The 14,429-nt window shown below is 48.3% G+C and overlaps 1 protein-coding gene across 2 annotated transcripts in view; it reads right to left on the bottom strand.

The window, feature by feature from the left end:
• magixa (MAGI family member, X-linked a) overlaps window positions 1–14,163 on the bottom strand; it is a 22,637-nt gene extending 8,474 nt beyond the window's left edge. Inside the window, exons 1-13 of one of the 2 annotated variants that reach the window (XM_034589947.1) lie at window positions 13,786–14,160; window positions 7,171–7,222; window positions 6,852–7,089; window positions 6,552–6,668; window positions 6,107–6,226; window positions 5,410–5,583; window positions 4,522–4,723; window positions 4,152–4,222; window positions 3,618–3,785; window positions 1,629–1,798; window positions 1,431–1,533; window positions 859–1,027; window positions 1–576 (exon numbers count right to left, since the gene is read on the bottom strand). The exon at window positions 1–576 is cut by the window's left edge and continues 52 nt beyond it. In XM_034589947.1, the coding sequence (XP_034445838.1) occupies window positions 1–576; window positions 859–1,027; window positions 1,431–1,533; window positions 1,629–1,798; window positions 3,618–3,785; window positions 4,152–4,222; window positions 4,522–4,723; window positions 5,410–5,583; window positions 6,107–6,226; window positions 6,552–6,668; window positions 6,852–7,089; window positions 7,171–7,212 (2,150 nt within the window). In that variant the 5' untranslated portion in view covers window positions 7,213–7,222; window positions 13,786–14,160. Of the gene's footprint in view, window positions 577–858; window positions 1,028–1,430; window positions 1,534–1,628; window positions 1,799–3,617; window positions 3,786–4,151; window positions 4,223–4,521; window positions 4,724–5,409; window positions 5,584–6,106; window positions 6,227–6,551; window positions 6,669–6,851; window positions 7,090–7,170; window positions 7,223–13,785 lie in introns of both variants that reach the window. The other variant, XM_034589948.1, reaches the window with a different exon arrangement.
• Window positions 14,164–14,429: the final 266 nt, after the last annotated feature.

Here is a 14,429-nt window from a genome sequence, read left to right on the forward strand (position 1 = left end):
TCTCCTGTCTGCAGAGAGGGACACTGCCGTCGGTCCCAGACACGTCTTACTACTGCCAGCTGACCCCCTTGGCCCCCTGCTGTCACACTGAAGCCCAGCCCCCCACCTTCAGTGCGTCCCAGGGCCACCGGCACAAGCTCCCCACCGGAAGCCGACGCTGCCCCAAGAGGGAGCGCCAGCCCTGAGGTTCCTCTGGAGGGTGGGGGCGGCGCCTGGTGACTGGCCGGACACCCGTTAAAGCCACAGGGTGGGATGTCTCTGGGTGGCGTGAGGGCAATGGAGGTCTGGGGCATTGGCGAACGCTGCACTGGAGCCCCCGGGGGTGTGCAGGAGGAGGGGGGGTTGTTAGCGCTGGTGGGGCTGGTGGAGTTCTGGTGGAGGCCGGTGTCAGGCTGAGAGAGGGGAAGTTTGGACAGAGTGTTGGAGGATGAGGACATGGTGGGGAGGGTGGAGGAGGAGATGGGGAGTGTGGACGTGGACAGGTCACTCTCTGACGACTTGGAGCTCTGATGGTGGAGGAGGGAGGAGGAGGAGAGGGTGGGGAGGGTGCTGCTGTTGTAGCGAATCAGGGAAGACCTGGGAGGAGGAGACAGTAAACATCAGAGGCTAAGAGAGACGACCAGCGACTGTATATAAATGACAAAAAACATCTTGGAGAAAAAATTATTAATGTCTACTTTTATTTTTTAGTTTGGTCCATGTCCCATCCACTAACATGGAGGAGGCAGGGTTTATGACCTACACTGCAGCAAGCCACCAGGGGGCGATCCAGATGTCATGTCCTCCATCTTTATTTACAGATTTTATGCTTAATCAACTTCGGCTGTTGTGGTTAACACGGCTAATGCTAACACTGACCTTCGAGTTCCAGCGTTGGACACGCCGCCATCAGAGTCACTGTGATTGGCTGCTGTCCTGTCTGGAGGCGGTGGACCCAGTGGTGGATCAGAGGCAATGGGAGTGGGCGGGCCTGTCAGCCCATTTGTCATTGGCTGAGCAGGATAGGAGGGCGGGGTTTTACCCATTACTGGATTTGAGAGTAAAGGAGACAAACGTAATTAAACTGATGGATCAGATCAGTTGAGTGAATAATAACTAATAACTGAACCCATCAATAGTGATGTCATTAATTGGATTATTTTGAAGCCCTCCACATCGATGCACTGAGGCCTGTGTGATGAGAAACTCCACAGGACCCCCGAGACCCCCACGTGTTTCACACCCAGACTGAACCTCAGAACAGACAGGCTCAACTTACTGTATATGCTCAGATCAGGAAAAATGTTAGATTTATGTTTTAGCTGCCTTCAACAAACTCCATTTCCCATAAGCCCTGGTTGTTCACGTGGTTAATTCGAATAATCACATCTCATGTTTACAGCTTTTCTAACTTGAATCGTTCACGAGTGTCAGGCGGATGGCAGAGCGACCTGGCGTGCTGCCGTTAGAATCCAGCGTGCAGCTGTAGGTGAGATGTGTTGGGCCTCTGCTCAGGGTGGGGGGGTTGGAGGGCTCGCTGAGGGTCTGCGGCTGCTGGAGGAGGTGGAAGGTTGAACACGAGGTTAGTGAGAGGAGTGATAACATTAAAACAGCTGAGATGGATCCTGTTTCCCTGCAGGAACTCGTACCGTCTCCAGGCTCTGCTTGGGACACCCGTCAGGGTTGTAGAGCATCGGATATCCTCTCCTCAGCACCACGTCCACGCTCTGACCCATCGGCACCGACTTCAGCATCTCCACCACCTCTTTATGAGAGCGGCCCAGCACGCAGCTGTCGTTGATGTAGACCAGGATGTCGCCTGCAGGAGACGACCCATAGGTGTCAATACATCAATACACCATGTGACCACGTGACCATGTGATCAGGTGACTCACAAGTTACAACAACACAAGTCAAATTTCTTGCAAAACAAACAACTCCTGAAAAGTTGAAAGATTAAAAAGAAGGACAAACTGTGAGTAACAGCTGAGTGATTTTAGAACTGCTGCATGCTAACAACGTAGAAACTAGCTCATTCTGTCTGTTTCTCATGGATGAATAACGAGAGGAATGATACACCAGGTTTGTGAAATATTTAGTTGGATGTATGATTATCTACATGTACAATTCTCAACCTCATCATGTTTACTCTGATAAGACCCCCCCCCCCCCCTTCTGGAGGCGTGGACATGTTTTAAAGACATATTTATACTTAAAATGTCTGTTTTTCTTTCTCTGCTGTTGAACACAGACGGTGAGTTTTCAGCTGAAACTTTCCCAGGAGATTTAATGAACAGTGTGTGTGTGTGTGTGTGTGTGTGTGTGTGTGTGTGTGTGTGTGTGTGTGTGTGTGTGTGTGTGTGTGTGTGTGTGTTACATTCCTGACTATTTACCCTGTGTGCACGTGAGCAGGTCTGACTGTGGGAGAGAAAGGAGGCTGTGTTTTGGACAGATTAAAGAGTGTGAGTGTGTGTGTGTGTGTGTGTGTGTGTGTGTGTGTGTGTGTGTGTGTGTGTGTGTGTGTGTGTGTGTGTGTGTGTGTGTGATTGGTGAAATTGTGAAATTGTGTCCCTGAGCTGAGAATCAAACGACAACATAATCCTTCAGAGAGAGAGACTGTGTTTCAAAGTGTGTTTTCTGTATTTCAGTGAGTCTCATGTGCAGCAGACGTTGTTGAGTCGTCTCAGGCTGAAATGACGACGTGACGATTCGGAGCTGCTCTTCACGTTTTCACCTCCAGCTGCTGTTAAAGGACGTGAAGCCGTTTCAATTCGTAAACGCATGTTTTTCTCAGTTTCATCCTCTGAACAGAAACTGAACAGTGACAGTGAGTAAATGTTCCGACCTCAGTCTTCACGGTAAAAGTAATAAACACGTGGTCAGATCGGATTCACATCGGAAACATACAATGACCTTTAATTGACCTCCTCCTAACAAGGATGCTGGTTCTTACGATATCATGTTATCTTTATCTCTACTCGAGGTCACAGAAGCCCCGCCCCCTACCTTAGCTCTGATTAGCTTACCCTGACATTCACTCTCTAATTCTAACCAATCATCACTCTTCTTTGTCATATAGGACTCAGACAAGACGTCACTTTGGGCTGAGGACATTTTGCACCAATGTGTTTGATATTTAAATAACGTGGATGATGGACGAACATGCGATGACATGCGGAAAAAAATATTTATTGCCCTGAGACGTTTGTCTTTATAAGACAGCGCGCTCTGCCTGAAAGGACACTTCAGACTTTAGACTTAAATCAGGGAGCAAATGTCTCGTATTCAGTCAACGCCATAGGTCACATGGTCACTGGTCACTGGTCACATGGTCACTGTGAAGCCTCCTCTCCATTTTTACTACACTATCAGTATTAGCATTAATTAGGTAAGCACTAATTAAATGGTAATTAAATCTAATAAATCAGCTATTAAACGACAATAAAGCCATAATTCAGCAGTAATTAAAAAGTAACTAAACAGCAATTGAATCTTAACAAGTAATAATAGACATAATTTAACTAAACAATAATCAAGCTGTAATTATTCAATGATAAAGTAAAATGAACCAGTAGTTAAATGTAATTAACCAGTAAGTAAATGGTAAATAAGCAGTAGTTGAATGCTCAGTGTTGTACCTGTGGTGAGGGCGGGCGGACCACCAGGTGTGACACTGTAAACCTGCAGAAACTCTCGGGGTCGACTTCCTCCCACGATGTTGAAGCCGAAACCTCGAGGACCTTTAGAGAGACGAGTGTGGATGGAGTAACCCCTCAACTGACTGGGCTGCTCCGTGAACTCTGGGACTGAGACAGGAGGAGGAGAGGAGGAGGAGAGGAGAGGAGAGGAGAGGAGAGGAGGAGAGGAGGAGAGGAGAGGAGGAGGAGAGGAGAGGAGAGGAGAGGAGAGGAGGAGAGGAGAGGAGAGGAGAAGAGAAGGAGGATGAGATGAGGAGGAGAGGAGAGGAAGAAGAGGAGGAAGAGGAGTAGAACACAGTAAACCAACAGCTTGTTGACATAGTGTCTATGAGACTGTGCTGCCCCCTGCTGGCTGTTACAAACCAGCGTCAAGAAAAATTAAGACAAAATAAAATCATATAAATCAATAAATATAATAAACACTGATTGAAATTTGATCGAACCAAACAGATAATCTATCAAAAAATAACTTACGCTCTGTAAAGGAAGTCGTCTCTTTGTTGTGATGTCGAGGATCCAGCCAGCTGGTCGTCTTTGACTTATGACTGACAGAGAGAAACAACATCATCATCAACATCATCATCATCATCATCATCATCATCATCATCATCATCATCATCATCATCAGTTCCATCTGCAGTCAGATTGAATCATGGGAAATGTAGGAAGACTGGAAGTGGTCAGGATGTGTGTTTTAATGATTAAATCTTTAAGTTCAGATTTAATCATCATCAAAGTTTCTATTTTCCAACTGTCAGAATCAAACTGTGTAATTCAGTTAAAAGCAAAATGCAACAAATCTGATTATTGATGTTTTAGTTGATGAGTCGTTGTTGAAACCCACTTGATGTAGTACGGCTCTCCTGAATCACTGAAGGCCAGCTCCCAGTTCTCAGGCAGGGGACCTCCTCCTCCTCCTCCTCCTCCTCTTCCTCTCCCCAATCCTCTTCCTCCTCCTCCGTTCATCATCCCTTCCCGACTCCCCGCCGCTGACTCCCATGATTGGCTAAGAGGTAGGGTGGTGGGCGGGGCTACTGCTGAACCTGCTGAAAAAGAGTCAGAGGTCTTTTCATATGTTTTCACTCAAAATCCTGCACTCGCACTCTAACAGAAGCTGCTTGTGCTCAAAGTGTTTGCTTGCTCTCAGATATTTTTTGTTTCTCGCGCTGCAGCTTCAGCTCTTCTCCTCACACTGCTTCTGTGTGACACGTCTGTGACATGTCTGTGACACGTCTGTGACACGTCTGTGACACGTCTGTGACACGTCTGCTCTCAAATTCCCCCCAACCAATAGTGATGATAAATGAAATTGTCTTTGTGGGTGCTTTAGCTTTATGGGCGGTTACTTCAACCAGGTACATGCACTCCCGTCCTCCACAGATTTACTTGTACACCGGCTTCCTGTCGCTGTGCTTAAAGGAAAAAGTGCAGCACCTTCATGGAGCAGGAGTCGAGCAGATCGCTGATCAACACGGAGCAAAATCAAGGATCTCCAGTTTTTTTACGTTATGGAAAAAGACAACGAGGGCGGGACAACTTCATGTGTCGACACTACACCCGGCCTTCTATTGGCTGTGTGCAGAAGAAAAAGTCCAAGAGCAGCACACGTGCACAGAAGAATTGATGTAATTCTGCAGAGTAACTTTTTCAGAGAAATGTAATGGAGCAAAAGTTACTTTAATGCAAAGTAGAAGACTGTAGAAATACTGAAGTAACTTCAGATTAAAAGTACCGGACAGTCCGCTGTCCTCCTCGCTGTTGTCTCCCTCCTCCACAGCTTTCTCCAGGTTACTCAGAGACTTGCTCCTCGTCCTGAAGTTCCGCAGCAGGTTCCGATGCTCCTGGTACGTGATTGGTGGACTCTCCGGGCCGATGTGGACGGGGCGAGGCGTCCCGTAGTAGTTCCCTGTGATTGGACAGTGACAGGAGCAAAACAGGAAGTCATGTGACAGTGTGAAGACAAACCATAAGCGACGCTGTTTCTTTATTTATTATTGTTGCTGTCACAACAAATGTCCTGTAATCTAAAGGAACCCCCCCCCCCCCCCCCCGTTAATGGTCGCTATATAAGCATAACCATGTAGCCGTGACAACGATCCATCTCTACCCTATATGAACCCTTTCAGATCAAAAGGTCTGAGTAAAATATTTATATGATTTTAACACATTTAAATGTATCTGTCACTTTGTGAGTGAAGTCAGTTTCTATTTTAGTCTCATTAATCCCGGCAGATTAGCAGGGGTGGGGGGGGGGCACAGCGAGTGAAGCAGGTTTGGTTTTTGAGGTTTGAAGGATTAGAGACAGAAAATCCTCTTCCCTCCTGAACACTGTTAAAAATTCACAACCAGTCACCATGGTTACGCTGCACTGTAAAATAAAACTGACTCGTTAGAATCACACTGAGCAGATGTTTGGTGTTTTTTCGTACCTTTGAATTTCCCGCTCTCCAGCAGAGCTCCAGACTCCTCCAGAGAGAAAAACTCCTCGATGGACACAAAGTTGTAGTCCACCCCCGAGATCTCCCCGTCCCGAGGTGGCCTGGTCGTACCTGCAGGGGACAACACGTGATGTCATCCAGCAGAATAACACACGTGTTCCTGTTGTGTGTGACATGTGGAGCTGTGATGTAATCAAACCTCTGGGGATTTGTGGCGGCAGGTTTCAGGGTCACATGATCACAGTGTTTTCACTTATGTTTGATTTTCTCTTTGTTTCACTTGTTAAAGATCGAAGGTCAGGGAGGCAGTGTTTATATTCCTCTAAGTGCTTTGTGTGTGTGTGTGTGTGTGTGTGTGTGTGTGTGTGTGTGTGTATGTGTGTGTGTGTGTGTGTGTGTGTGTGTGTGTGTGTGTGTGTGTGTGTGTGTGTCGTACAGGGTACAGCTCTCAGGTACAGGTTCTCTCTGATCAGCTGCTGTAGTTGACTGTCCATGGATCCTGGAGTGAAACACTTGCTGAGATACAACCTGAGGTCTTTACAGAGCGAAGAACCTGACACACACACAGGAAATAGTGTCACACACAGGAAATGATGTCACACACAGGAAATAATGTCACACACAGGAAATGATGTCACAGTGATGTCATGTCAGAGGGACACTGAAAAGCCTGAAATCTGTTTCTGATCAATATATCACCAATAATCAAAGATATGTAACGAACGTGTCCTCTGACCTGGTGACACGGTCTTGATTCTGATTGGATGAGGACAGGAGTTGAGGACTCCTCTGACATCACCGAGGGTCATCCCTAATACAGGCGTCCCCCCGATCTCTAGGATGATGTCCCCCACTGTGGCCCCGCCCCCAGGTGCTGCCGTGACAAAGGGGAACTCGCCGTAGTCGGCCCCGCCCCCGATGGCCAGACCCAGCTCTCCTGAGCCGCCGCCCAGGGGGACGAAGCTCTCCTGCACCTGGAGACGACAGCGAGGAAGAACTCAGGTCAAAGTTCATGACACCTTCAGACAACATCGCAGGTGAAACGTGAGTTTTACCTTGGAGCGCCAGTGCAGCTTCTTCACCGTCGCTTTAGACATGACGGCCGAGCTGCAGACAGGAAGAGACAATCACATCGAGTTTATACATCTGGAAACCACTGATCACACCTGATCACACCTGATCACACCTGATCACACCTGTTATCACCTGATCACACCTGTTATCACCTGATCACACCTGATCACACCTGTTATCACATGATCACACCTGTACACACCTGTTATCACCTGATCACACCTGTTATCACCTGATCACACCTGTTATCACCTGATCACACCTGTTATCACCTGATCACACCTGATCACACCTGATATCACATGATCACACCTGATATCACACCTGATCACACCTCCCAAGAAAACATGATATTTAAGACACATTTTTAAATATTTAAAATAGCAGTGTGAGGCGTCAGTTCGTGACGATCAGTCTCCTGTAAACCAACGACAGGAAAAATGCATTTCATGGCCCAATCAGATTTCAGAGGGGCAGAGAATCATTGATTCGTCTCCTAGCAACAGTGAAACGTTTCAACAGCAGAGAACTGCTTCCTGTTGTCTGAGAGTTTGGGATCAGTTCAGTTCCTCCGTCAACTCATCGACTCACAGAGAAGAGCAGATGGTGTGAGACGGCAGGGAGCCACACACACACACACACACACACAAACAAACACACACACACACACACACACACACACACACACACGTAAACAAACAAACACACACACACACAAACAAACACTAAAACATGCAGAACAGCCAACGACACCATTTCATTTATACACAATCAAACCCATGGGGAAATACACACACACACACACACACACACACACACACACACACACACACACACACACACACACACACACACAGACACACACAGACACACAGACACACAGCCTGCTAGACGTGGTACATAAAATATGGATGAGCATATGTGAAGGAGGGAATCAGAAGAAATAAACAACATGTCCCAGAGACGCAAAAAACACAGGATAGGAAGAAGGGGAAGAAGGTTAGGAGAGGAGGTGGTGAAGAAGGAGTTATAGAGGGTGAGGAGGTGAAGAAGGAGGTGAACAGAGGGCTGGAGGAGGAGGTGAGGAAAGAGGTGGAGAGTCTCTCAGTCGGAGACAGGAAGTGATGCGTTGATACTCACTATTAACACATCAGTAACACTCGCTCGCTCGCTAGTTTCTCTCTGTCACTTCCTGTTGCTTTCATGTCAAAATAGAAGACTTTCACTCCATGTGTGTGTGTGTGTGTGTGTGTGTGTGTGTGTGTGTGTGTGTGTGTGTGTGTGGTACCTGTGTGTGATCAGCTGCCATATCCAGGTGGTTTCTCTCTCTCCTCTTTCTCAGGATATATCTCTCGCCCTTCGTTATTACTTTTTCAATTTCTTACTTTCTCTCTCTCTCTCTCTCTCCCTCTCTCTCTCTCTCCGGCCCCCCACCTCTCTCTCTCTCTCTCTCTCTCTCTCGCTCTCTCTCTCTCTCTCTCTCTCTCTCTCTCTCTCTCTCTCTCTCTCTCTCTCTCCCCCCCCCCCCCCCCCACCTCTCCCTCTCTCTCCCTCTCTCCCCCCCCACCTCTCTCTCTCCCTCTCTCTCTCTCTCCGGCCCCCCACCTCTCTCTCTCTCTCTCTCTCTCTCATCTCTCTCTCTCTCTCTCTCTCTCTCTCTCTCTCTCCCTCTCTCTCTCTCTCTCTCCGGCCCCCCACCTCTCTCTCTCTCTCTCTCTCTCTCTCTCTCTCCCTCCCTCTCCCTCTCCCTCTCTCTCTCTCTCTCTCTCTCCGCCCCCCCCCCCCACCTCTCTCTCGCTCCCTCCCTCCCTCCCCTCTCTCTCTCTCTCTCTCTCTCTCTCTCTCTCTCTCTCTCTCTCTCTCTCCCTCTCCCTCTCCCTCTCTCTCTCTCTCTCTCTCTCCGCCCCCCCCCCCCACCTCTCTCTCGCTCCCTCCCTCCCTCCCTCCCCTCTCTCTCTCCCTCTCTCTCTCCCTCTCTCTCTCTCTCTCTCTCTCTCTCTCTCCGGCCCCCTCCCTCTCCCTCTCCCTCTCTCTCTCTCTCTCTCCCTCCCTCTCCCTCTCTCTCTGTCTCTCTCTCTCTCCCTCCCTCTCTCTCTCTCTCTCACCCCTCCCGCACTCTCTCTCTCTCTCCCGCCCTCTCTCTCTCACCCACCCTCTCCCTCTCTCTCTCTCTCTCTCTCTGATAAGGCTGGTCAGAGTACAGAGTGTCAGTGTGTTCAGGGAGTGTTTCTTTATGTGCTCTGTTTGCAGGAATGTGTGTGTGTGTGTGTGTCCTTCACAGTTCATACAGAACATTAACTCGGGCCTTGTTCAGACCTGGTATTAGATCACACAGCGCTGAGTTCGTCTGTTCACACCTGAAGTTAAAATGAATGTGGCCACGTGTCCCAGAACATGTGAGTGATCTGATGTTAAGACACATTCAGGTGTTTTCAGACCTGAACTCTGACCTTCTGTGATCCCATCGCCATTTTCCTGAGTTAGTGTTTGTCCTGTGAAGCAGCAGCAGCACGTTCACAACCACAGGAACATGTGGGGAACATTCAGCATTCACACACCTCATCAACACGCCCACTCGCTCACTGGGAAGCTTCCACATGTTTTCCTGCTGTTTCCTCACATGGAGGGAGGCTGCAGGAAAAGGTCCAGAGACACGGACTCAGACATTTGTTCTCACATACAGAACCTCCAGAACATTTTAGGATCATGTCCAGACTTCAGTTCATGTCTGAAAACAATTGACGCCTGATATAACATCAGCTCACAACATCTGGATCGCCCCCTGGTGGCTATTAGTTGTTATTCATGATTGAATAACAACTAATAACATGAATAATGTTCTGTTTTGATTGGTCCTCGAGGTAAACACGTCTGAGGTGAAGTGATGTGACGACTGTTCGACTCTGTGGACTCAGGTCATATGTAGGTCAGTCACATTCAGAGATCCTCTGTGAGGACGAGACGCCTCACTCTGGCCTCATTCTCTGTTTCACTGTCTGTTACTGTATGTAACCTACTTTTTCTTCCTCCTCTACAAACACTGTCCCTTTTTAATCAGCGAAAGACATAAAAACAAACAATGTGACACAGAGTCACGTTCACCTGTGCAGGTAAAAACTACAGACATGTGACGCAGCATCGTCACGTGTCATAAACAGACCCCACCCAGAGGAGACGCAAACACACACAAACCAAACCCACCTGAACTTTTTAAAACCCTCCTGTTCAGTAAACTAGCACCCCTGGTGGAGAAAAGGTGCTAACACAGCTCCTCTCTATTTAACGTCTGATATTTCTCAGCGACGCGTCCCTGAGGACCAACGGGTCGACTTCAGACGAGCGGCGTCACCTCCGGGCTCGTCTCGTCTCAAACACATCGTTTACAAGTGACAAACACTGACTCCGGCCTCCTCTGGGAGTTGTAGTCTTGAACATCACAGATCTGTAGCTGTGTGCTCTGAACTCTTCTTCCTCTCCTCGTGTTTCTGCTGCACGTCAGAGGTCAGAGGTCAAACCCTCCTGCAGCCATGATGATGGTAGAGGAGGAAGAACAGCTGATGTCATCACCACCACAGAGGAGCATCTGATGATGTCATCAGCAGACAGGTCTGCCGACAGTTGCTCGGGAGTTCAAAGCCTGATCTGCCAGGGGTCAAAGGTCAGTGAGCAGTCTCCATGTTGTCTGATGAAGGACGTGTTAACAGGTGATGATGATGATGACCATGCGCCCTGACTGAGAGCTCTCACTCTGTTCACACTTTGGAAAGTTGAGCTGCAGCAACAGGAAGAGTCTGGATCAGCTGAGTCAGACTGCAGAGGCCGAAGCTGCTGACGAACCAGATTCACATTTTACAACCGGAGCCACAAACTATCTATCTGTCCATTCATCTATCTATCTGTCTATCTGTCTGTCTGTCCATCTATCTGTCTATCTGTCTGTCCATCTATCTGTCTATCTGTCTGTCCATCCACCTATCCACCTATCCATCCATCTATCCATCCATCTATCCATCCATCTATCTATCCATCTATCCATCTATCCATCTATCCATCTATCCATCTATCCATCTATCTATCCATCTATCTATCTATCTATCTATCCATCTATCTATCCACCTATCCATCCATCTATCCATCCATCTATCCATCCATCTATCTATCCATCTATCTATCTATCCATCTATCTATCTATCTATCTATCCATCCATCCATCTATCTATCCATCTATCCATCTATCCATCTATCCATCCATCTATCCATCTATCTATCCATCTATCTATCCATCTATCTATCTATCTATCTATCCATCCATCTATCTATCCATCTATCCATCCATCCATCTATCTATCTATCTATCCATCCATCTATCTATCCATCTATCTATCCATCTATCTATCTATCTATCTATCTATCTATCTATCTATCTATCTATCCATCCATCTATCTATCCATCTATCTATCCATCTATCTATCTATCCATCCATCTATCTATCCATCCATCTATCCATCCATCCATCTATCTATCTATCCATCCATCTATCTATCTATCCATCCATCTATCCATCTATCTATCCATCTATCCATCCATCCATCTATCCATCCATCTATCCATCCATCCATCCATCTATCCATCTATCCATCTATCAGAGCAGAGATTAGACAGATCATTCACACTGCAGATGAACGGACGTCTCAACCTTTTCTTCCTCCACTCTGTCGTTTATCATCCTAGTTTTTAAAACCAGGGGTAGTTTTAGACAAATTTGAAATCAGATTTGACGGCCGATTTATTTGAATCTTCCTGGTGGCGTTTCCAAGATGGCCGCTGGGTGGCGAGGACCATGCATTAAAGTCAACGTCCTGAAGATTCTTGAAAAAAAAAAAACGATGTTCACATCCCTGAGGCTCAGGCAGGTGGGCGCCACCTGCAGGTTCACGTTAGCATGACATTGAACATTAAAAGGACCATTCGGGCGTGTGTCTGACGGCGGCGTGTTCTTTCTGTTTGAATGGAGAAAATTAATGAAGCGCTTCATTTGGTTGCCATGGTAACATCATGATGTATCACTAGCAACATCAGCACCTTCTACAATACTACAGTACTACAGTCCTCCACAGTACTACAGTCCTCCACAGTACTACAGTACTCCACAGTACTACAGTCCTCAACAGTACTACAGTACTCCACAGTACTCCACAGTACTACAGTACTCCAAACTAGTTCAAATGCACCAATTGAACGTCTTCGTGGTTCAAACATTTTATCGTCGGAGGTGAAGAAGCTGTTTCCTCTGTTTCTTCTTCTACTGGTTAATTCTGTCTCTACTTCCTGTGATTGGTCCAAAAGTCCAAACTATCCAACAAAGTGTTTTCACTGCAAACCAACAGAACCTGGTTCAGTTTGATCCAGACCCAGAACTCCTCTTCTGCTCTGAGGAACCTTTCACACCTGATGTTCAGGTTCAGACTGAACTGAAGAGTCTGAAGCTCTGAGACAAACGAGGTGTGAAAGGGTCCAGAGTCCTACACCTCCTCCTCTTCCTCTTCCTCTCCACCTCACCCTCTCCCTCTCCACCTCACCTCACCTCACCTCACCTCCTCCTCCTCCTCTTCACCTCACCCTCTTCCTCTCACCTCACCTCCTCCTCTTCCTCTCCACCTCACCTCTCCTCCACCTCACGTCTCCTCCACCTGACCTCCTCTTCCTCTCCACCTTACCTCTCCTCCTCCACCTCACCTCACCTCTCCTCCACCTCACCTCCTCCTCTTCCTCTTCCTCTCCACCTCACCTCTCCTCCTCAACCTCACCTCTCCTCTTCCTCTTCCTCTCCTCCTCCACCTCACCTCCTCCTCTTCCTCTCCATCTCCATCTCACCTCCTCCTCTTCCTCTCCTCCTCCATCTCACCTCCTCCTCTTCCTCTCCTCCTCCACCTCACCTCCTCCTCTTCCTCTCCTCCTCCACCTCACCTCCTCCTCTTCCTCTCCTCCTCCATCTCACCTCTCCTCTTCCTCTCCTCCTCAGTGAAACACAGGAGCAGAAGCGTGGTCTCATCATCACTTGTGTGAAGTGTTGTTGTGAACATTGAAGTGAACACATCAGTGTTTACTACTGAAACTACAACATCTATGAACACAATACCTCCTCTGTACTAGACACTGTACTCTACTCCTCCTCCCCTCCTCCCCTCACCTCCTCCTCCTGCTGTCATTCATCACAAACGGTCATCTCAGACAAAGAGCAGCCTCTGTAGCGCAGATCCAGATGTTGTCCACCATGTAAACACGGTGTCACATCACTGATCCCAGAGCAGCTGCTGTACAGCTGTGGTTCTACAGGGTGACAGATGACACCTTCACTCACACACACACACACACACACACACACACACACACACACACGGTGGTGGTGGTGATGGAGGATGTGACCGACAGTCCGCGGCTCCTGTGCCCGGGCAGCGGGCTGTGTGTGTCGGTGTGAATGTGCTGACGGCGCCGTTTGTTCCTGCGGGAGAAACAAACACTCGGTTTCTCGGTCAAAGCGGCCGTGAGCGTGCGCGGTGCCTCGCGCTGCACGGACCCTGCTCGTGCTCGTTACCTTCATTATCGGTGCCGTGGTTCCTCCGGTTCTTCGGCCCCTTGCGACGCGTCTCTCCCCCGGTTCGGATCCTCTCGGGCTCTTAGTAAATTGATCGCTCCCTCGGTACTGCTGCTGCCGCTGCGTGCGTGCATGTGCGTGCATGTGCGCATGCGGCGGTGGTGCGCATGCACGCTTTGACTGTGCATGAAGTCCACTGCAGGTAAAAGATGCAAAGCGCTGAAAGGTGGGAGATCACACGCACACGCGCACGGTTACACTGAAATGCGCGTGCACACGTATTTCAGTGTAACTGTGACCGCAGGTAACTGCAGCAGCTTCATGAGCTTTACTACACTCTCTCTCTCTCTCTCTCTCTCTGTCTCTCTCTCTCTCTCTCTCTCTCTCTGTCTCTCTCTCTCTCTCTCTCTCTGTCTCTCTCTCTCTCTCTCCCTCTCTCTCTCTGTCTCTCTCTCTCTCTCTCTCTCCCTCTCTCTCTCTCTCTCTCTGTCTCTCTCTCTCTCTCTGTCTGTCTGTCTCTCTCTCTCTCTCTCTCTCGCTCTCTCTCTCTCTCTCTCTCTCTCTCTCTCTCTGTCTGTCTGTCTGTCTCTCTCTCTCTCTCTCTGTCTGTCTGTCTCTCTCTCTCTCTCTCTCTCTCTCTCTCT

Source organism: Hippoglossus hippoglossus, chromosome 7, assembly GCF_009819705.1.
Source record: "Hippoglossus hippoglossus isolate fHipHip1 chromosome 7, fHipHip1.pri, whole genome shotgun sequence".
NCBI classification, from domain to species: Eukaryota; Metazoa; Chordata; class Actinopteri; order Pleuronectiformes; family Pleuronectidae; genus Hippoglossus; species Hippoglossus hippoglossus.